This window comes from Hippichthys cyanospilos, chromosome 6, assembly GCF_059441005.1.
Source record: "Hippichthys cyanospilos isolate Australia breed blue-spotted pipefish chromosome 6, RoL_Hcya_1.0, whole genome shotgun sequence".
Lineage (NCBI taxonomy): Eukaryota > Metazoa > Chordata > Actinopteri > Syngnathiformes > Syngnathidae > Hippichthys > Hippichthys cyanospilos.
This window is the reverse complement of record NC_142374.1, coordinates 6,030,012-6,053,709: the sequence shown is the minus strand read 5'-3', so window position 1 is coordinate 6,053,709 and position 23,698 is coordinate 6,030,012. Positions and strand designations below refer to the sequence as shown.

General features: G+C 39.8%; 1 protein-coding gene across 1 annotated transcript in view; it reads right to left on the bottom strand.

Moving 5' to 3' along the window:
- itpr2 (inositol 1,4,5-trisphosphate receptor, type 2) overlaps positions 1–23,698 on the bottom strand; it is a 64,701-nt gene that overhangs the window by 28,033 nt on the left and 12,970 nt on the right. Inside the window, exons 12-37 of the mRNA XM_088416706.1 lie at positions 23,143–23,242; positions 22,896–23,056; positions 22,680–22,821; positions 22,422–22,580; positions 21,713–21,885; positions 21,079–21,198; positions 20,310–20,492; positions 19,881–20,132; positions 19,632–19,779; positions 18,462–18,609; positions 17,692–17,879; positions 17,481–17,607; positions 17,335–17,392; positions 16,996–17,161; positions 16,687–16,854; positions 15,248–15,334; positions 15,044–15,169; positions 14,838–14,960; positions 14,097–14,297; positions 11,922–12,173; positions 11,142–11,267; positions 10,932–11,060; positions 10,615–10,729; positions 10,350–10,531; positions 10,103–10,245; positions 8,272–8,380 (exon numbers count right to left, since the gene is read on the bottom strand). Coding sequence (XP_088272832.1) covers positions 8,272–8,380; positions 10,103–10,245; positions 10,350–10,531; positions 10,615–10,729; positions 10,932–11,060; positions 11,142–11,267; positions 11,922–12,173; positions 14,097–14,297; positions 14,838–14,960; positions 15,044–15,169; positions 15,248–15,334; positions 16,687–16,854; positions 16,996–17,161; positions 17,335–17,392; positions 17,481–17,607; positions 17,692–17,879; positions 18,462–18,609; positions 19,632–19,779; positions 19,881–20,132; positions 20,310–20,492; positions 21,079–21,198; positions 21,713–21,885; positions 22,422–22,580; positions 22,680–22,821; positions 22,896–23,056; positions 23,143–23,242 — 3,886 coding nt within the window. The remainder of the gene's footprint in view (positions 1–8,271; positions 8,381–10,102; positions 10,246–10,349; positions 10,532–10,614; positions 10,730–10,931; positions 11,061–11,141; positions 11,268–11,921; positions 12,174–14,096; positions 14,298–14,837; positions 14,961–15,043; positions 15,170–15,247; positions 15,335–16,686; positions 16,855–16,995; positions 17,162–17,334; positions 17,393–17,480; positions 17,608–17,691; positions 17,880–18,461; positions 18,610–19,631; positions 19,780–19,880; positions 20,133–20,309; positions 20,493–21,078; positions 21,199–21,712; positions 21,886–22,421; positions 22,581–22,679; positions 22,822–22,895; positions 23,057–23,142; positions 23,243–23,698) is intronic.

The following is a 23,698-nucleotide window of genomic DNA, read 5'->3' as shown; positions in this document are numbered from 1 at the left end:
TTTGCAGTCTTACATAAAACATAGATTTCAGAACATGAAACAGACGTATTGTAGATCTGCTAAGTTTGCACGGGCAAACATCTACTGGTGCTACAAGGATCACTACAAGAGACCTCCAGGGGAAGTGCAACATTACGGCCATTACATTTGAATTCCAGGCTGCTGATCGCCACATCGAGTTCAACCAGCCACCAAGAAATTCCCTAACCCTGAGGAGCCGGCCACAAAGTTGATAGTACAGTCACATGTAAAAAGTTCATCTATCCAAATGTAGATCCAGCAACAGCCTTCACAGCAACATGGCTGTCCATCATCGCAACGAGCCCCGATAAATGTCCGTATTGTAATATCAATGTAAATTGATATTGATAGATCAACAGAGGTGGGCAGTTCTTTGGTACTGACATACCCTCCACAATGGACCAATGTTTTGCCGACGGACCGCCGAATGATCAAAACATTTTAAAAAGGACGTCCTAAGATCGACTGAACGATAGATTTAGTCCGTCATTTTATTTTGTTGTTTTAATTGTCAACACCTGTGTCGCCTGTCACTGTTGGCACAATGTCTTGCTCAGTGCATTCACTGTACATACATTCAGTAAAAAGCAATGTTTAGAATTAAGTATTAAGAGATTGCTTTGTTGCTGTGTAGTGCCAAGGGAACACACATTAGGCATTGTAGTGTGTGATTACCGTTAGTTCATTCTGTGGTAAGCACATCTACTTAATTTGGATGAATAAGGTGAAGACTAAAGTTTTACTTTCTTTTTCTGTTTAATGCCAAGCTGTAGACTGCTCTTTAATAGTATTTTTTATTTTACTTTTTGTGGTTTTAATTTCTTTTTTTTTGTCTGGGCGAGGGCGTTGACGGTAGTAGTGAATGATGGACCAACGATTATACTTTTCGGCTTGAAAATAATTACGTACTGACGATGACAGCGAGCAGAGTCATAATATGCTGGAAGAATTCTTGGTCATACTCGAACTCCAATTAGTTGAGGGATACTCATGTCTACAAAGAAATTTGGAAATATTAGACACAAACTCCAGAGTTCCAATGAAACCGGTTTAAAGGGTCAAATTCACCCATGCAGAGTAAACACACGGCCACCTTCTCCTTGCAATCAGCAGTGCACTGGGTCGACTACGTGAAAGTGGCACTCCAAAAAGTGAGAGACAGGAATTAAGGGAGCCAGGTGTCTTACTTCTGGATTAAAAATACAGACACCAAAACAATGCATATTTCATAAAGAATTGAATTTCCATTGTGAACGAAGTGGTACTTAATAACGTACGCATGACAGAAATCGCTGGTGTGTAACATTGTGTGCTCCACTTCTCGCCTCTCTGACTTTCACGCATGACAACAACTATGCTGAACTTTTTTTTTTTCTGAAAAGATGTTCAAGATGTGCGGTGGCTTGAAGCGCACTTAATGTGGTGCAAGATTTACTGCTCACATCCTCAGATAGCGGACAAAACCAGTACATTTGATACAGGGTCCAACATTTTCAGTCATCCATTGATTGCCAAGTATGTAAGGAGCTGGTGAATGCAGCCAAACTTATGGCTTATAAACAAGCTAAATTGAGAAGCAAACACCCTCTTGCAAGATGGCAAGACAAACTGCAAGAACAACGCAAGCTGGTTTACATTGTCACTCTACAGCGGCAGAGAATTTACTGCTAACTTCCTTGGAACAAATCGCGCAAACCATAACGGATGGAGTTGTAACCCTTAAAAAGGGTTTCTCGGGTCTCCAAGGGCGACTGTCATGGGTCCCATTCTTTTTGAATTTGTGAATAAACAAATCTGCAGGCTCCCTGCTAAATAGCACAAATGTGAATGGTATAGTGTGAAGTCAAGTCTGTCAAATTTTTATTTTCCTTCATAGCGCACCTCTCGCTCTAGTGCACCTCTCTCTCCTGTATGCACGTCAATCAACTGTGCCAACTACTGCAGCAACACATCCATTCAGAACAGGAAAAAAAAGCAAATAAATAAAAACACGGTATATACTATATGATCTTAGTTATGAAACTTTTCAAGGACACAGGCTGTTTGTGTATACAACCACCTTAATTCTGTGTACTTATGTTTTATAATAACAACAATGACATTAAGAGCAATAATAATATAAGAAATACAAAAAAAAAGAAAAGAAAAAAAGAAAAGCACATTTAATTCTATAGGCAATTTTGAATAGGTATTTTCTTTTGTTAGCATTTGGAAGTGCTTTAAGAAACTAGATGGCGCAAGGTCTGGTGGAAATGAGTTTCAGATCTGGGGAGCGGTGTAGGGCAGTTTAAACTCTGCTTCTCATGGTCAGTCAGGTGGATGGAGGACTGATCTGAAGGTCTGGGCTGTAGTGAGTGGTGAGCCGGAGGAGGTCATATTTATGGAGGGACAAGGTTGGAAATGTCCTTGAACCTATTGAGGTACTTGAAATAGTGCCAGTGAAGTTGCTAAAGGATGGGGCTAATGTGATGGAAGGATTGGGTCTTGGTGATAATACAACCAGCATTGTTGGCCACTTGAAGCTTGTGGCGGAACCCGTGTAGGAGGCCAAAAAGGAAAGATTACAATAGTCTCAAGATAGGAAATGACAAGGCTGGAGGCAGTAGAGAGGAGTGTGCTGTTGAAAGAGGAAACGAAGATGGAGCAATTTGGATAAGGTGGATTTTGTGCCGATAAGAACTTTTGTTTCGTTAAAGTTTAATGCAAGAAGTTAAAGTAAAACGGGCATTTACTGTGTTTCTAATAAGTAAAAGTTGAAGGGTGAGGGACGAAGTGAAATTTAAGGTGAAAGAAAGAGCTGAATGTCAAATGATAATGGCCATTGAAGGAAAACGGTTCATAGACAGATGCTGAAAATCAGGGGCCCAATGACAGAGTCCTGGGGTGGGGCACACCTCATCACCGGAAAAGTGTTGAATTATATAATTTATTCATTTTCATTATTTAAAAAAATTAATGAAATCATTTTGAAAATACATTGATGGTGGTGTTGTATGCAGTTTTGAAAACATTTACATTGCTATTTATGTTACAAAATGTTGTACCGAATGAATAAATTGATAACTGTTTTTTTTGGCTTTTTTTTGTGTTTGTACGTTGAATGTGTGAGGCTATGGCGCTCGTGCAGGAGAAAAGTTTGGGTTTTTTACATTAAGTGAGTGTGATTGACAGACCAAATATTGCATTCACATGTCCACACACACGCATGCGCTAGGCACATACATGCATACACACACGCACTGACACACACATAGTTCCTTTGCCCAGTCATGGCCAGAGCAGACAAACAACACGTGCCGATCTCATGTCGCTGTGGAAACCAGAACATCATATGCGTAAACAGACACCTGACTCATGGATCATTTTCCTGCCGTTAAGACTTTCACTATCGGGCTCTCATCATTCGCATTTTTGGCCTCCAGTGAAATTTTTCACAGAGTTTAAAGTACTTAATTTCAATTTCCTGGCTAGCCATGGTCGAGAGCCAGTCAGCTTTATTTCAAATAAAGGTCAAAAAGCATGTGAGGTGGCCATGAGTTCATGGATGAGGTGACACCTAGAGATAGCCATGGCACTGCATGCTTCGGTGTGTGCATGTGTCTAAGTGAGGCTTACCTTGTATATGAGCGCATGCGATGTGCTTAGCATAGAAAGGGTGGTAATCTGTAAATCTGCTTTGCCTTGGGGCAGGTGGTGTTAAACTTGGCGAGTGTGCGCGTGTGTGGGAGGAGGAGGGGGGGCAGACTGTGACTGACAGACTGTAACAGGGATAAGAAAGAAAAAAGAAATGTGAGCAGTGAAGGCAAGTGGCAAAATTAAATGTTCTCTAAATCGCAACTTTGTTGTAACATAACTATTTTCCCTCACAAAAATCAGACCACTGAGTGCCAAGTAGCGTGTTGTGTAGGACAGTGGTTCTCAAATGGGGGTACTAGTACCCCTGGGGGTGCTTGAAGGAACTTCAGGGGGTACTTGAGATTTTAAATAAAACAAACAAACAAACATGCAAAAATCTTTTACAAAATAATTCTTGAATTAATTAATTGTTTCAAGAGAATAGAAGTTCATTAAACAAATTTTATGTTCAGTAAGTTCTTCAATTTCATTGTAAAAAGCCAGATTCTCCCCAATACTGGAGTGGTTCGACCTAACTTGCCATGTGCCACCTCTCGTTACCTGTCAAGTTAATGACTTATTTTGTGAATACATTTCTACTACGTTCCCAAAAGAGGACTCTTAAATTGAATATTTTTTTGTGGAAAAATATTTATTTATAACTTTTATTTTCAAAACAGGTCTGACACTTTATGTTGATTATTTTTTGTAGACAAATATTTATAAATAATTAAGTAAATGAGTTATTTTTGTGAAGAGATCTCGCCTGTAATCCCAATACTGTTAATGTAACAATAAATTAACAATAATGTTTTAAGTCTTTTTTTTTTAACCCAAAAATGCTTTGCACTGGTTAAGGGCTACTTGGTTGAAAAGATATTTTACATGGGGTACATCACTGAAAAAAGGTTGAGAACCACTGGTGTAGGAGACCACTTAATTTGCCCCAAAATATATGTATCTATTGTCAAATACATGCTTTTTTATCAATCGATGCCAGTGGTGACTAAGTAATTACTCTTTCAATAATGGCAGAAGGTACAGCGCAATAAAGCCGAGTATCCACCTGTTGCTATTCGTATAACAGAAGTTGTGGTTTCCTACGCCTAGATTTCACATTAAGTATGACTGTCAAATTTGGGATTATATTGAGATGAGAAAACCATTATTTCAGTTTATGTACGTTTTGTGACCTTTTTCAATGGCGGTGTGTAATCAGTTGAACATAATTACAGCATGTGCAAAAAATGTTGGGAAAAACTATTAAACAACATATTAACTTCATACTTGCTAAATGGAGTGATTGGCAGAGCTGCTTTGGGACAAAGGTGATTGATTTGCCAGCTGGATGATATTGGTGTCGGGTCGTTGACCCAGCACAAGCAAGCCCCACAAGAGTTTGTATGAAACCAGTCAGCACCACTCGAGTTTGATGAGAAGGGGCCGAAGGCAGAAAGTGTGAAAGCAAGGTTGTATTTCCCCTTTAAAGTTAAAAACGGGCGTATATTTCAGAATGAAGTATGTTTAACGCCGTTTCATTACATTTTCTCCCTGGTTCACGCTCACAAGGGCCTGCCCGCTTCCTGTCAATCCGTACCGCAATAACATTTTGAAAGTTTGCGGTGTCTCTCTTCGGTTACTCTGTTGACCGCTCAGTGAGCAGAGGGAAAAGCTAAGCCAGGTGTACATCCAGAAAGTCAGGGACTCAGACAAAGGCAGAAGGAGGAAGAGAGCGTCAGCGAGCAGACAGAGAGACGAAGAAGGGAGGGGAGGGCGTGAGTGAGAACGCGATGATCCACGTGACGTTGGCTCAGCTACTGCAGGCTATTACATAAGTCCAACCCCTGCCCTCTCTCCTCATGGACTGAGCAGACGCCGTTTCTCTCCAATCCCTCACGCCGCAGCCACCGCACCCCCCCACCTCTTCCGCTCACATGGATCCTCACATGGCTGGCTGCCTCCCTTCCTCCTCTCCCGCCTCCCGCCATCTCGTTCTCGCTGTCTCTCCCACCAACTCATTGCACCCCTGGGGAGCCACCCGTTTCTAATGCTAATGCTGTCATTCAGTCTCCCTCTCCTTGTCTGTCTCTCTCATTATTTTCATCAACTTCTTACCCTGCCTCCCTCTCACCCTCCCCTCTGTGCGGTGTGGCTGCAGCTCCACGCTCAGGGCTACAAGGATATGACAGAGGCCAGAGACCTGCTTGAGCACACACACCTACACAAACTGATATTTATCCTACCTTTGCACACAGTCTGGCTTTTTGAATGCCCCGTTCCACAGTTTCTACTATCCGCTCACTCTCTCATCTAACTCGGTTTTAATGGGACACGATCGAATTGAAAATAGCGTAAAATGTATTCTGTGTTCCTTTACATGTCTTATAAGCGCTTTATAGTACATAACACTACAACTTTATTAACCTAAAGCAGTGATGGGAAAACTACGGCCCGCGAGCTGGATCTGGCCCATTGATCTTTTTAATCTGGCCCACCTATGATGGCACAAAATTAACATTTGGTTTGAATGATTCCATTCATTTCATTTTGACTTGTTATGACAGACATTAAAACACGAGGTGTCGCAATATGTGCAGTGACATGATATATTCTTTGTTTTTTGTGTAGTCCGGTCCAAGGCTGTATGTCTTATTTGCCAAGAAACTTTTCAACACAAGAACGTACAGCTACCATTGACAGGTTGTGTATGTTATTACATTAATACTTTACCTATGTTTATCTTTGATATGTATTGTTAACAAATTCAGTTTTTTTTTATATGTATTGCATCTTGTTGCTGTTCCGGCCCGGCTGTCAAATTTTAAAGGTCAATGTGGCCCCCGAGCCAAAGGGTTTGCCCACCCCTGGCCTAAAGTCATGGAATAATTAGACTGATATATGTCAATAAAGATTGTGTGCAGTTGAAGAATAAGATGAACAAAAAAAAAAAACAAGTGTCAGGTTCTTATAAGGTTTTTTTTCTACTACTTTTGATCCTTGTAGTTTGAATTCCATTTAGATGTCAGATAAAAGTGTATGAAAATGGGCGTCCGTGTGGGAGAAATTTGTCTCAAAATCATTCACACTAACACATATTTGCCGTTTTTCACATTGTTGAGATCCATAAATACAAGCTCTATTCACACATGCTAATGTTATTTGTGCATTTACCATGACTGATCATTTGTAAATATTTTATTGGGATTGTGAATTGTTGAACGAGTTTGTGTTCATTTTGAGGCAAACGTTACACTGTTTCAAGTTACACACCTGCTGCAGTTTTACCCCATTCACTAGGAGGCGGTTCTGCTTTATCCATTGAAACAATAGGACCATCTCTCGTTTAAACATTGGAAAATCAAAAATGGCAAACAATCCATTATCTGATCTTCTATTATGTGTTTATTTAACACAAGACAAAAAAGAAAATACAATCAGATTTTGTTCCCCTCAAACTAGTTTTGCTTGGACACAGAATAAGTTTGTCTCCTGCTGCTACTTCTTTCTATTCAATGCCACAGCAGCGGTAGTGGCAGAAGGGGGTTTTGGCTTGATAACACGTGCATAGGTCTCTGAGCTACAAATTATTTTTTGATTGTAGGGCTTGACAGCGGTTTTACAGATATGTTTTAACAGAGATTAATGTAAAAATTATGGAGTTTCATTCAAATTTTTAAAAAATGCAGTGTTTGATTTGTTTTTGCGACAAAAACAACTGTCATGACCCTGGGGGGTTGGACTCAATCTCGTGAGATATCTCATGGGATTCGTATCTTGTCCCATACCTAATAGAGGGATAGATATAGATAGGATATTGTTTGTTATTTTTCCATGAATTTTATTGTGTATCATTTATACGCACATTTTTGCAGGGGACCAATAATATTGTTGCAAAATCTAAATGAAACGTAATTCAAATTTGCCATGTTTATCCTGATTGAGGTGTGTACATGGAGCATTTTCATTCGGTTGCATTAGATTGTAACTCTAATCAAGGGCTCCATATAAACCAGGCTTTTATCATCTCTCCCATTAACGCACAGAATGGAGGCATACAATATAAAAGGGAAAATAGTAATATAAAAACTGTAGTTGAAACAGGAAACATCTATGTCAATAAAAAGTGTTGCAAGTTGGTGCATAAAAAAAACAAAAAAACAAGATGCATGTCCTGATAGGAGGAACGTCACCAATATTTTATTTTTAGTACGGCTTTACTTTCTTCTCTATATTAACCACAAGCACTCGATTGCAGTCACACCAACTGCTCCCCCAAAACCTCTGGTTGAAGAAGAAGTGTCCTCGACAGACACCCCGCACCTGCAGTATTGATTTGCTTGTTCAGGCCTCACCCCTCATCCTTTACCAGCCGCCTTTTCTTCCTCCCCCTACTCTCCCTCTCAGTCTGTGTCCTCGAGTGCCTCCTATCCTTACATAACTCGGAAAGGCCCGCTGCATACAGATGAGGGAGATTCTTGGCTCACAGACATGGGAGAGAACGAGGCTTGCCGGTAGCGGCAAAGCACTGCTGACACTTCGAAACAAGGCTAAGCGGACGACGAAACCTTGAGAAATTTTCGCCTCATTACAAGAGCTTGGTGTTTGTGAGCCGCGGGATGTGGGCGGACTACTCACAGACTCCTGAAACCAGTCCTTTTTGTCCAGCATCTCTCGGAGTGTCTTCAGGATCTTGATGCAAAGTTTTTCCTCTTTGTCCATAAGCTTCTTGGTGTGCTTGATCAGTCTGTCAGAATGATAAAGCATCCTATCAGCTCTAATCATATTTTACCCTTTATTTTGTCTGGAGGTCAGATAACACTGACAAACAGTACGTCGAGTTTCATCATCGATCATATAATTTTGGTATTAAATGTCTATCAAGTAAGAAAGAGACGGGATTCGAGTCCAATTTGTTTAACACCTGACATTTTTATTCCATGACATACATGTGTATTAAGGAATCTGAAATGTTAGAAATACATATTTTCCACCCCATCAGTGCTCAGGTAATGCCTTGATGTGTACAAAGAGCCCTGGAATAGTCACAGCAACGACCGAAATAAGCCTATTTAGCCACTAACAACGGTATGAACGTGGGTCACAAGTACTCAAATGCTGTATTCGAGGAAAGGTGGAAGTAAGTCAGCTTTATCGCAATCGGATTGTCCCAGTTTCAATTCCAACCTTAAAGTATTCAAGGCGAACATGAACAACCAAGATGGCAGATAGTTGATATAAACTGTTTTTCTGTGAAGTCGGGGTTCTCTTTTCCCCCGACTGTCCTCCCCGTTCAAAGCGGCATTCAAGTACAAGTCGGACTTCCCACCTTCCTCTAAAACAGCAGATGAAAAAATGTAAATATCGGAAAGGCATTGGACTGGAGATGGCTCTGAACACCACTTGGTTTGAAAAAAGACCCACCGCTGGTTTCAATTTTATCAAAAGGTAAGCAAGGCAAAAATTTTCGTGACAAATAAAACACGCACATCAGCTGCATGTGATGAATAGCTATCGAGGCTATTACGTACGTTGTTTCCTTCCTTCCTTTTCATCAAAGGGTACACTTCAGTTTAGTCACCACTGAATAGTTTGGAAAAACAAACCTTAATTGCTATTATGCGTATAAGTCTGTTAAATCAAGGTCTCACGCTGTGTCCTTCTATACTTAGTCAGACAGTCACAAAGCGACTTGAAATATGGTGTTGGGCCGAAAGGGAGGTTGCCGGCTTCACCTGACATTCTGCGATATCCAGGTATCGACCCAGACAAAACTTTAAGATGTTTCATCACAACCCCAGAAATGTTAAAACAACAGCATTATGTTGTGCTTAAAAATTGCCTTTAATATTTTTATTTGGGTACTGAAATAAGCAGTAAATGTCTGGCATTATGTTTTTAGATAACATGCTGTGAAGGTTAAAAATGTGGTTGATCAAGTGGTCAACGGGCTTTACTGTAAATTGTTTGGTCATGTTTAAATATTTGAAAATCTTTTTTTTTTTTTGGGGGGGGGGCAGTTGCGTTTATTCTTTTCTATCTGTAATATGCGATTTAAACCTGAGGGGAGGGGTGGAGACAAGGCGTCATCAGCATCTTTTGTCGAGTGCCTATTTAATGGCCTTACAGTATTTTGGTCTTTTTTAGGTCATTTTTTTTCCACATCCTTCCCGCAGTATTTTAGCCAAGGGATGATATATTCCTCGTGGTGTGAAACCTACTGCAATTCCCCAAATATAAGACACATTTTTTCTCAAAAATGAAGGCAACTTAAAGATTAGAATTCACTTTTTCGACAACGTTGAAGGAAGATTGCATTCGTCAGCCAAATAAGCCGGGTTTTGAGGTTTAGTACACTTGGTTTTCATAGCAATTCATCTCAGAAGAAAAGAAAAACATGACATGCAAGATGGACGCTGTGAATTTTGACTATTACTTGACCTATAAACCAGCTGTGAAAATGACTTACTTTGACATGAAAGCTCCACTCTCACAACGTAGGCGAGCGGCTTCTGGAAACAGCAGTTCAGGGCTGTGGAGCACATCCACCAGCACCGAAAACTCAGCCTGAACCATCGGACTGAACTGCTCCTCTAGATGGGACACAACACCCTGCACACGCACACGCAGAAGTTTAGAAGGAGTTTAAAAGGAAATGTAACATTTTCCTCCTGGCGATATCTACTTCTCGCATTAGGTAGTGGATGAATTAATACCTGCAATTTTTCAATGATGGTCTTGTAGTCAGGGCCGCCCAGGTGCTCCTTGCGGGGCCGCGTACGAGCAGAGCTCCGCCAGTCCTTTGCCGCCCGCTGAACCATATTGCTGTGGACCTTGAGAGACAGAGTGTTGACCTGACTATCCAGGTCAACTGGGATTGCTATTGCCCGTGCCTTGGCTGAAGAGAAAGAAAAAGAGAACCGGTGAAATTGTTTTCGGCACTCAAGCCGAATGAGCCAAGGAGAAATTGAAATTACTTACCAACATCAGCTAGAGTCCTGATGCAGTTCTCAATATTTGCCTTCTGTGTGACCCATGTGCAACTGTAGAGCCTGAAAGCTGACTGGAGCAGCTTGATAAAGATGGATTGGTTTGTCTGAAGCAAAGGGAAGACACAAAATCCCTTCAAATCAAGTGACTGTCAATTAACCTTAAACGTTAATTCAAACAGAGATACAGTAACTCTAACTGGAACATTTGTAACGTAAAGATTAAGTTACGGCTGCAAAATACTCTTCAATATCCCAATACTAACTTAACCTGATAGTTGTGTGGGTTTACTTCGTGTGTAAGTTCACCTGAAGGTTGGAGTGGTTCACAGAGAATGGGGAACTAAAAAATCCTGTGATAATGGCCATCACAGTCTCTGTCACATACTTCTCAAGGGCCAAATCGGCATGGTTCCTGTCTGTGGTAGTGTTACACACCTAGAGAATGAAACAAAACATTATATAGCTCGTATTTTCCTGGAAGATGCTGGAACTGTGACTGTGAAATTCGAGCCTTACTCTGGACATATCAACCAGGATATTGTCAAACAGTTTCCAGATATGATTGGAGGTGTAGATCTCTTTCATTTCTACCTCTGTGTCTACATAACAGTGATTGACAAAATTCACATATGCTGTTTTCACCTATGGGGAAAAAAAAACATTAGCATGAAAAAATAAGTTCAGTAGACCCATCTACCTATTTTCTACTGTGCTTCTTGTCATTCAGGACATGTGTCAGCGGAAGCCTCAAATCAAATATGAATTTAGAGCATTGACTGTCTTTTGGAAATGTATTAATATTTTATATATTTTATATTTTCAGTCGCCCTCCCCCCATATTTGTGTTTGGTTACTCAAATGTGGCATTTTGACTCCAATTTTGAGACCGATTCACCAAATCATATGAACTAACAGTATGCATCATAAAATTTGGTCCATCAAAAAATAACACTGACTCAGGGAACAATCTTTCAACTTGTCACCATTGATGTCCATGTTGAAATTTCAAATAATGTGATAACATCTGAATCAATAATTAACAAAGGGTTTAGTAATTCCTTCATTAATTATTAATTTTAATGAAATAACTATTTATTATATCCATCAATTTTCTAGAGCCGCTTATTAATTATTAATTTATAATTGATTCGTTATATAGTTAAATAATTGATTCATTAAAGGGTGTGTTTGGCCCACACACACACACACACACACACACACACACACACAAAACCTCTACAGCAGTGGTTGCGGCAGACTGAAGGACTATCCTTTGTTTCCCGTGTAGTCTTTTACCTCTGGTATGCAGTTGACGTCAGTGACAACTTTGACAATGTCATCCAGTGGAAGCAGAGAGTTACATTTTAGCTCAGTGTAGACATTTTTGCCCTCGGTGCAGGCGGCCAGCAGTTCCACAAGCGTGTTGTGGTAAGCCAGAGCTCCATCTTCATCAGTGCGCTCACGCTCCGAGCTCATCATCTGAAGCAAGACTGGAAACGAGGAGCGATCATTGTAGAACACCAGGACATCCTCACCACCATTCACAAGCTGCAAGAACAAGAATAATCCAATTTTAACTTTCTTTCATCATCAAATACATTTATGTCAAGCGTATTCTAAGGATAATTTTAGTAATGGGGCGAGTGGGAGGGTAGAAGCGGACAGAATCAGTGGGGTGTTAGCAGCCCGAGGAGTTGCTTGCAGCAGCTTTTGTTAACCAAGGTTGTACTACATTAATTGAATTGAAAGAAGGAAGCAGACCGAACCAATGTCTGAATCCATCCGTGTTCACAAACAGTGGCATTAAGATGGGATTTATTCTGTGTTAAGCACACTTCAAGTGCTCCAGTTTGTATTGTTTACTTACCTGTGTTTTCTTATTTTGAAATCCCTGCTTTTAATCTGGAAGGCCACGCCGTATTTCCTGTTTCTGTTCTCCGAGGTATTTGTGTTAACAAAGGTTTCAAGAAAAGAACTAGCAGACTGACCATCCTTGTCCATCTCTGCTCAAACGCAAGGGCAATAAGAATTCTTCAAGCTCTTGAGTTTTTAACGATAAGTTATATCCTACTTTTAAAATGTGCTTTTAATCTGCAGGGTTGCGCTATATGTCCGTTTAATGTTTTACCTTCCTGAAACTGGATGGCTGTCGCACGGTCATATTTTGTGTCCCGTCGCTCCAAACACGTCTTATTGATAACGCTCAATCACGCAAACTTCATTGACTGCAATTCAAATGCCTCGCTTGTTACGCCGTCCACGTAGTCGATCTGAACCAAGCATTATTTATTTTCCCAAACCACGGAGAGTCGCAACATAAGAATGAAAGAGCCACATGTGGCCCCGGGGCTGCAGGTTGCTGACCCCTCTACTGAATAGATTGATACATTGATAGGAATAGTGTTTAATCATGACTTTTTCTTCTTCTTCTTTCCCTCCACATGCTTTGCCCATACTCTCAGTTTAGCTGCTCACTTGAAAGTGTTTCGTTTTATGTTGCTTGTCATAAATGTCCTGAGAAATATTGTAGTACAAAAATACTATGATATTAAATATGAATTTTTTTCATTCAGTTTTTCCAGCTTATCGCATATTTTGGTACTGTTAATTGACAACGTATCCTGCCCTACTTTTTTTTAAATGTTGTTCCATCTTATGTTATCCTAAAAAAGCTATACAATTTATAGCTAGCCTCAGAGGGTAGCATGGTATTTTTTGTGGAAAAAGGCATGTCCTTTACAAATCAAACCGAATAAATGTAAAAAAAAAAGAAATAAAATAAAATTGAAAAAAAAAAACACTCCTTTTTATTGTCTTACAAAGCAAACTGAAGTGGTATGAGGATTCCTTCCACATCCCTATATTGATGCAGAAATCATTTTTAATTGAATCCAATCGTTTTGAATCGAAAATCGATTCTGAATCAAATTGGAGACACAAAAATTAGAATCAAATCGTGAGAATTTCAAAGATTCCCACACCTATTAGAAAACGATACAAACCATGTTAATTTAATTTCAAAATGTTTTTGTTTTAATTCTTCCATTTTTCTAAACTGATCCTTACCTTAAATTACGCTGCTCTGGCAGTCTAATTTATGTATTTTGGAGTGATGGGATAATATTCTTGAAACAAAAGACATCGCAGCTATCGAAATGAGACACCTGACACATTTTTTTTTCTCTAGTTGCCTGCCCGTTGGTATACCATGGATAATGACAAAGTAAAGTTTCACCCAAAATAAAAAAAATGTTTATTACTCCACCATTCACAAACTCTTTTTACAAATATCTTAAACATTTATTGTCACACCCAACGCAAACTATAATCACAAACATCTTTCATAAATGAGATTTGTGTGAGATTTCAGGGACATGTCACATGTCACAGTTTAAAAGGTTTATGATGACTCCTTGTCACTTTGCAGAAGGTAATAGAGTATAGGAAGAGATTCATAGACATATCCCTCACCTCGGTCATAACTTTGTCCTGACATTTCTTCACATACTTTCCTTCAGCTTTCACAATGGTTTGCAGGAACTTCAAGTACAGAACATGGCGCCCATGCGTTTCAATGCAGTGGACAAAGTGATGAACAACGCGGTCGCTGATTTCATTGCACAGCTGGTAGTAATTCATAAAGATGTGACGCATTGTTTCGGCTTCTAGTAACTGTTGAGAAACAAAGATTTGTAATTCAGTCTGGTGAAAAAGAGGAGGCTTCAACATTATTACAGGAGAGTAACAGTCGGGCTGAAATATCGATATCATTGTTTTTTGTTGAGTTTTTTTAAAGGCATTCCACACTTCCAAAAGAACATTTGCTTAGACCAAGTCCCGACATTTGCTAAAGCCATTATGTCTTCCAATTGCGAGGTGATGAAAACATTTGTCCTTGAACATCAGTGTTCACACACTTTCTAGTGTAAAAAGTTATGACTTGCTAGTATCGGAGCAGTTTGAGCATGTGTACCAGTGCACTCATTATTTCTAACACAGCATGATGAAACTGAGCATTGAGAGATCGAGATATACAAAAAGGAGTGACCGAATAATACGCCAGCAGAGTGAAGCGAGGCGCCACTCAAATCTTGCTAACCCTAACCTTGAAAAGTACATCCTTCATCTTTAAAAATCTGCAGATAAAATGTCTTTCACTTTTACTCTAGCGCTTTCGCAAATATGATTCCAGTCAGTCACAGTCAAACTCACCCCCGGAGTGAGGAAGAGATTGAGGTGTTTATGTAGCAGAAATTGGTTTTGATGGTTCCCTCTGCAGAAGTTCTGCAGAAAAGCATGTGCCAGGGTCATGATCTCATTCATCTTCTCATCACTCTGGGAAAAGACAATTAAAAGAGAGGTGATGTTAGATACGGTCTGGCAATTTCAGACACACAGCTAGTGTGGGTAATGCTCACTTTTTCAAAGGGGATCTGAAGCAAGTCCAGCACAACGGTATGAGCCCCCATGTTCTTCAGGAGCCTCTGCTGCTGCGTACGGATCTTTTTACCACTGTAACACAGTTTACTGAGCCGTAGCAAGATCTACAAATGAGAAACAAAGAACACGCTATCGACAACCGCCGCAGACAAGAATGTAGTTGAGACAAGAATGAAACCTGCCTCTTTTACAATGTTGTAGTTGTTTTCCTTGTTGCTGTCTATTTGAGGTTTATGGTTTCCGTCATGGACTGCAATCAGCCCAGTCTCCTGGCAAGACACAAACAAAAAGTAGTAATCACAAGCAGTTGTTAATTGCATACTCAGAAATGCCAAACGCTTTTCTCAATCTCAACTTTCTTCGATATTTTGTCAGGAACGGTGTATTTCTAAGAAATTTTAGGAACGTTTGTATCTTAGCCAAAACAGAAAAAAGGAGACAGTCGCACATGAAATATGTGTTGGAACAAATGCATATGTTGAGGGGAAAAAACAAATCTATATTCACAAAATAGCATTGCACCCTGAAAGGTCAGATGTCAGGTCATCCTCAATTAAACGCATCGGCTTAGCATTCATCAGAGCATTTGATCTTTTTTCTTGAACCTCAACGCAAAAAAAAAAAAAAAAAAAAAAAATGCCACCAGAAAGTATCAGAGTCATATTTCCTTTTCATCTTCTTTGTTTGAATGGCTTGGGCAACAATATAGACATTTTATATGTTTTTGCTTAGCTTGTCATCTATCTTTGCTCATCTGTCAATCTACTGTAATAGAAAATAAATATTCAGCTAGTGTTAGAACATTTTGTTCTTCACTGACCACCTGGTTTTAACCATAGCCTTAAGAATTTTCTCTCTCATGTTCCTACACACTCCCTTAGACAACAAAACTGCTCTGATCGTGTCATTGAAACTTCAAATTAAAGAAACCAAAAAAGGACAATTGCTTTTCCAGACTATTTTGCTGATTTTGCCTAAATCCTCCAAAATATCCACAACACTACATAAGTGATAAGTGACAAAACCAGGCTTATGTCACAGCGATTAGTTTTGAATTATTGAGGAAAATACAACCTTGAGAGACATGTCCATTTTGGGACTTCTACAAAAACAACCTCCTTAAGGTTTTGACTTGCATGTCACCACGGCCTTAAGTTTCAAATTGTAATAGAAGTGTAGGAAAATTAAAGATTAGTAAATGCGCAAAATGAAAAGATGAACATGCCAAAATTTTATATGTGTTTCTCTAAAAAAAAAATTAGAAACTTGGCAATGTTTAAATTGCTGTAACCATCAATTTTTCATTGGTATACAGTATATTATTTAAGAGGGAATTAAGTCTAGAATGTATCAATACTGTACATCATTTTTTTAAATTTTCAGAAACAAAAGCCCGATTTTGTGAGAACGCATCACATATAATGATAGGCAGAAACATGTTCTTCCAGTGGATGGCATTTAGCATGTTTAGCATTTAGCATTTTTGATGAGAGTTTTTTTTCGGGGGGGGGGGGGGGGGGGGGGGGGGGGGGTATGCATCTTGCCTAAATAAAGACTGTGAAACATCGCTGTCAATGCAATACGATCATTTCAGCTTTGTTGTGGCCACCCTTTAGTTTACCTCTAGGTTTTGGTCTTTGCCCTGTCTGACACCAAGGTCTTCACTGTTGTAGACGCCGTTCTTCTGCACCCACAATTCTGATTTCTCAACAGTTAAACGCAGTTGGTCCAAATCGGCCTTAATCTGCTTGTAGTTCTCCACATCCTGTTCTGAAACCAATAGCTGAACCTGAAAATGGACAGACACAAAGTAAATAAAAAGCACGGATGGCAATATCACTTGACGATAATCATTTGAATGCTTTAAGATACCACTGTGACTGATGGAAACAGTCTACAATTCAGCAAGAAGGATTGTACAGTAGTGTACCTGTTTGAAGGCCTGCAGCACTTCAGCTCTCTGACTGAAGTGCTTGAAGATGAGCTGCAGCGAGCCAGAGACCAACGGAGGATATTCTTGCATCATGAGGTGGATCAGAACCCTGAGAAACGTTCTGCCCCCTTCATCATCAAGCTCCACAGCACTTAACTCAGAACTGAGATGAAACGAAAACATTAATTCTTTCACATATTTGGTCAGTGAAATCAAAATGTACTTTTGAAAAAGGATGAGCAAATGCACAAGAAGGAGCATTTGCAACATTTAATTGAGTTTTGATGTATGTGGGATGGTGGTTTCTAACACAGAGTGAGTGCACATTTGACCCACCTCCCAGCAAACATGCTCTCTGCTTTATTCGCAATCTCATCAACATCTGGCTCGGAAGCTGGAGACACGACAAAGTATAGAGCGAACCATTTAGATCAGAGGCGTGGAGTGTAATAACTCAAGACAAATCTCAAAAGACAACATACGTGTTATGATAAGGAGCATGTCAGCTTGTGAAGTAGCACTCTCGGATATGCTCTTTTCTCCAAACTCTTTCTTATAGATTGACAACAAATATGTGATCCTGTAGTCCAGCCTCACACTCAGGATGAACTACCAAGAGAAATCATACCGCCGACAAAATATCAGATTATCTTTAATTTAACTTCATCCATGTCCATTCCTGGGAGCACATACTTGCAGGATCTCTATGATCTTTAGCTTAGTGTCCATCACCATGACGTCCTCATTATCCAGGAGCATGTGTCCTTTGCTGTATCGCAGTGAAGGAGGTGTGTCAGGCAGGCCTTGTGGCACACCGCGACTCATCACCATCTGGGTCATCATTTCTCCAACACCGTGGATGGTACGAAGGACATTGTTGCCTGGGTAACACAGTCAAACATTTGGACATCCGTCTAGTATTTGTAGACAGTAAACATGTTTCAGCCAAACCGCATTTGTCCATAAAAAAAAAAAAGAACTCTTCCCAATTTTGGATAAGAACTATGACTTGTCCATTCTACAAGGGGAGGGCTGTGAGGGCCGGCAAGGCCTTCCCTGCTGGCCTAAACACACTCAGGAAAACACATTTATTGAATGAATATTTTTCAGTTAAATTATTCGCCCTGGTCTGTTCTCTATACTGTATTCTTTTTAGCCGTGTTTCCAAAGCTACATATTATACTAGACCTTTTCCATTTAAAAAACTTTTTTATCCTATCATATTTCAGCTAGCTAGTGATGTCAGGTTCCCTGAAATCTGCCGGAGCCTTGAGAACAAAAAGAGACTACAGCTCGGAAAAAAGGGTAACTACACCCTGAAATGGTCCCTGAAAAAATTGAAATTAGGCATAATCACACCACCATCTCTGATAGTGTGATAAGCTATCGAGGCTAAATAGAATGAGTGAATAAATAAAAACGACATAGGCAGTAAAATGAAAATCAATTGCAGGAACACCCACCAGCCTCCGGACTTTTGTTGAGCTTGTTCATGAAAGTGAGCGGGTGTTGGACAATATCCAGTATGGCCAGTAGAGTGCGAGTCAGTCGCAGAAGCTCACTAAAGCTATAGAAACCAAAGTAAACCAGGTTACGAGCGAGATTCACCACCTAGAGGAAAGAAGGGTAAAATAAAGCCATTTAAAAATCTACAGTAGAGGAAAGTACAGTACTAGTCTACTGTACTACAGCTACGCTGCGCAACACATGCTAGTATGTCAGTTCTTTTTTTAAGGGTTGAAAATGTTGTTTAAAAGAACAAAAAAAACAAACAGCCTTTTTGTCATGCATGTTAAATTTGTCTGCATGACCCGAAATAAGATATATTGACGTTTTGCATTTAAACAAACTTCAACAAAATTAGACAATCTGAGTCCATAGAAGCAGAAAGCACGATCAAGGGATGTGGCAATATTTTTTTTCCTGTTTTGTACCATTGGTTTATCATCATTGTTAAATTGTCTTAGTTTTGGCAAGCAAATCTTTAGTCCCCATGTGCAGTACTTTGGATGCAATGAAGGTATTGTTAAAGTAATCTATTAAAAAAAAAAAAAGTTAAGTTGCGTGTGTGCATTGCCCCTCACAGAACCTTATGGGCACACGCAATCTGTTGAAAAGAAGAGTAAACTTTATTGACCAGGTTATTTAACTCCACAACAAAGGTTCAAAATAAGGAAAAAAGTGGTGTCCCAGAGGCAAACGGCTCCAACTACTGGCACCAACGTCGACATTCTCACCGGTGATCATCTTTTAAATCATTTTACTTGAATGTACATTCTAAAAAATACACATCAAATTACTCACATGTGATGTTTGGCAATCGTCCATCATGAGTAAATTATGCTAGCGATGAAGCTGCCTTGCATACACATTAGCGAGCTAAGACAATTCTGCCAATTCTTTGAACAAACACCAGAGGGTTAGCAATCCTACGAGCATTTTCAAAACTGAATACCCAGTGTTTATAAAGACTTTACAGAGGACAATCAGCTCTTGAACAATTTGAGGGCCAAAGAAATCCATACAAAGATCCTACACGGAAATAGAGACGTGAAAAAACCTTCTGAGGTGACTGTACTATTGTACTATTTACTGTGTGGTAGCTGCTTTGCAACTTATCAGGCTCATTATACCTCTAGAGTCAGTTCATTCTTGTCTTTTTCCCCAAATGGAAAAGGCTGGCTGACCACATCTTTGAGGTATTCTTCAACAAACTCCATGGTGGGAGCAAACTTCTTTTTCATCTCCTCTCTTGATGAATCTGCGGACTCGTATTCAAATCTGAAAAAAAAAACAACAAGGGAAAAAAAATTTAATAATAGGCATATAACGGTTCACAACATGTGTTTGGATTGTAACATGATCAAAAGTCTGATGCTCACTCATGGATGGTGATCTTGGATGGGATCTCAGTCCAGAGGCGTGCATATCGCACAGGAATCACAGCTTCTTGTGGGTCACGGTCCACATGCATATGTAGCATGAGGCGACAGAAGGAGGCTCGTAGGTTGTAGGGCAGGCAGTCATCAAACATGCAGCGCAAGATGAGATCAACAGGAAGCTGAGAGGAGATTTGATTGATGGCAAGATACTGACGGTCCAGGCACATTTTAGCAAACAGGTTCAGCTGATACCTGACAACGGGAAATGAATGAGTGATTGAAAAGGCTGATATTTTGCAGTTAAATCCCACTTGTGTGTGTGTGTGTGTGTGTGTGTGTGTGTGTGTGTGTGTGTGTGTTTTATATATAATTTTGCCACAGGGCAAAAAAATGTATGAGCTCATTAGGAAGTAACAGCAATAAGGCCACCTGTAGTAAGTGATGATATCGACATCCATCTTATGGTTGCCTTTAGCATCCTGGGCCAAATGGCGAATGGATTTGCCATGAGGCTCCTTGTGGTTGTCAATCCAGTAGAGCCAAACCTCTTCCTCTTCCCCATCCTCCTGCATCAAAGAGGACTCCAGGTGGGTCTCGGTGTTAGGAATTAGACTGGATGGAAGAGTGGAACAGAGTGTAGTGGTTATAAAAACACGCTGGATTTAGGCTGCTTTATTTGTGGCGAAAGCTGGGTGGAAGCAAAAAAAACTGAGTTTTTTTTTTGTTTTTTGTTTTTTTACACATGCGTCTGTGTAAATAGAGGTATTGCATACTTAGTGGAAACATCCACTAAGTATTACATATTTCTATTATTTAAATAACTTCATGAATTGTAGATGAAACCATAAGTCATCGATCTGATGAAGAAATATTGATAGGACTATTGAACAAAAAAAATGGGATATATATTTCATAGTATGGATTTTTTTTTACACATCTTGATCTTGATGTGATTGATGCCTCATGACCTGAAATGACTTTCATTTCACAGCTGTGCATTGTCAACAGTTAATGGCTTGAATTTCTTGACCTCTTGTTGCGTTTGAGATCATTTGAATTTGAAGGCATTTTCTAAACATATTCATGTGTCATGTGTTCATATTCAATATGTACATATTCACTGTACATATTTACACAAGCAAAATATGACATTCACAAGGATGGTTTCCGTCAAATATTAGAGCAGGGGGTCACTCACTTTGTCTGAATAAGTATATCTGCATTGGCAGGGTTGAGCATAAATTTGCAAATTAGCTCCTGTGTGACAGGGATAGCGGTCTTATTGGACACACACAGGTCTGAGAGATAATCCAGGAACCTGCGAGAACAGAACACACAATGTAACAGTGAGAAAATGAAGAAAAAAAATAAGCAAAAACAGTAGAATGAAAGCCCTAAGGACAAATGCTCTTCAGGTCATACACTTCCGAAATTCACCAATTCAGTTTTCTGCAAATATATGCCCCGAAGGCAGTCTACAAACCCACATTCAGGCAAGACTTCTGTGTGTGTGTTACAGGATTTTAGCAAATCTCACAGGACTAAGTGAGCAATTGTTTTAGCTTTTGTCTGTTTTCAATGTGACCACAAGTTACAAAAAAACGAGCGTAATATACACGGGAAAAACAGAGGACCCATTCTAGTTTATCGAGAAGGACACACCTCTCAACAATTAAGGTAGGCAATACACACACTTGTCTGCCATACTTAGTATAGAAACAAGTCAACACTTTGCAACAACATAGATTGAAATGTATACAGCAGGTGAAAAACAAAGTGCTTCATCCATTTTTGCAGTTTTTGATGAGGTGTGAGAGGTGGCAGTGCATTACCTAGGTTCTCTATTCCTTCTGAGAAGGCTGACAAATGTCTCAATCTCTCGGGCTGTGATGTGCTTTTCCAGCAGTTTGCGGTTGTTGTGCAGCAGAGCAGTGATGGTGTCCTCAGCCAGGATCTCATACCCAATTTGAGACTGCATGATTGAGAACTTTGTTGCTATATATTCCTACAGAATACAAAAGAGGTAGTAATTGGGATTGGCTGATTTAAAAAAATGTACGAAAAACACATCCATCCTTATATATGTCTGATGGTCACCTAATTAGCCATGGGACTTTTTTTTTGTCCACTGTATTGCCATAACATATGACTAAACTTGCAGAAAACCACTTAATTTATTGCTGGTTTTTGACAGTAAATAGATAAATGAAATACAAGCGCAGCCTGATTTGTCTATGGGGAATGGCAAAATATTTTGTAATATCCTCTATTCTCATTTTGAAAACAACATTTCACCTCAATTGAAATAATTGAGTTTACTGTCATTAAACAAAACAATTTATTTCCCTGTTTAAATCGATTACAAGACTGATGTGAGAGATCAGTGATATAATTGGTGGCATATGTACAACAACCACTGATCCCGGCAAAAGATTCCCGCAGCAGACAATCTGGCAGAACACTGACAAAGTCTCCAGGCATCCTTAGATAACCTTGAATACCTGTGTGCCTGAACTCAACAAAAGCTCCATTAAGACGTGCCTGGTTTTTGCGATAGTCCTGCTGGGAGTGCCGCAGCACTCTGTAGCAGAGTCTCAGCATATACTTAAAGTGGGAATAGCGCTGGTCTCCCAAATCCTCCAACTTCAACATGGGACCATCACCCTGGTCTGTAAATGGGGCCTTGAGGATACCAAAGATCTGAGAAACAAACACCTCGCTGAATTAGTTATTAGAACATCAACATACTAAATTGACATGCAAGGTTGTTTAGATTAATTTACGTATTTACGTGCTAACCTGGGCGAGGATGTTCTGCTCTCTCATCAGTTTCTGCCTCTCTCGGTTGGGAGTGGAAGTCACCACGGACAGAACTTCCTGGCCATTGTTTGGAACCACGCACACAAAGAATACCAGGTCTTCCAGTAACTTGGTCACGAACCTGAGAACAATTTTAGGGGACAAAATAAAAAAAGAACTCTCACAACACAATTTTGTCGACCTACTTGACTTTACCTCCTCTCATTCTGAGCAATGTTTCCATGTTGAAGCTTCCTCACAGTGGCCTCCAGGACTTTGCTGGCATCGTTGGCATAATCCAAATCTCTGACCTCCGATAAAGGAACTGATACAATAGCAAATGCCTCCTTATCCTCTTTCGTGGAACAGGTGCCAATCTATTGCAACAACCACAGGGCATGCCAAAGTAATTTGTCTGGGGTCAGTTCACAGAAATTGCCTGTGTGAGGACAGGTAGGGAAACCTTGAGCATGACTGGGCGCTCCTCTTCTGCATCAATGGGTACATTGGTGCTGGTCACCCATGTGTTGGTGCACAGGTGCCTCAACCTCACATAAGAGTTTCTGCAAAACATTTCAGAAGGGGACGTCTCACATCTAGGCTTTGGAAAAAAAAATCCTGAAATTCTTAAAGTTCCAATGGAAAAAATGAGGAAAACGATTAACTGTATATTTATGGATCCTTAAATGGAAGTGGAAAACATCTTGCTTCATAATTCAGATTTAGCAAAACCATATTTAGGACAAACATCAGGCAGTTTAGGCTATATCCTGCATACATGCGCTGTGTGCACCTCCTTTAAAAACGTTGATCGTTTCTACAATACTGAGCGTTGTTGATTCCGTTTTTTAATTAAAAGGCATGTACAGAAGCCCACCCAGTAAGTTGTAAAATTACCAGCTGGATGAAAAATTGCTACTTGGTGTGCTAACTCCAACGGAGATCAGTAACTGAAAAAAATCAAATCTATTGTCATATGGGGTCTATCCTTTGCGTTATCACTTAATTATTCTTATTTG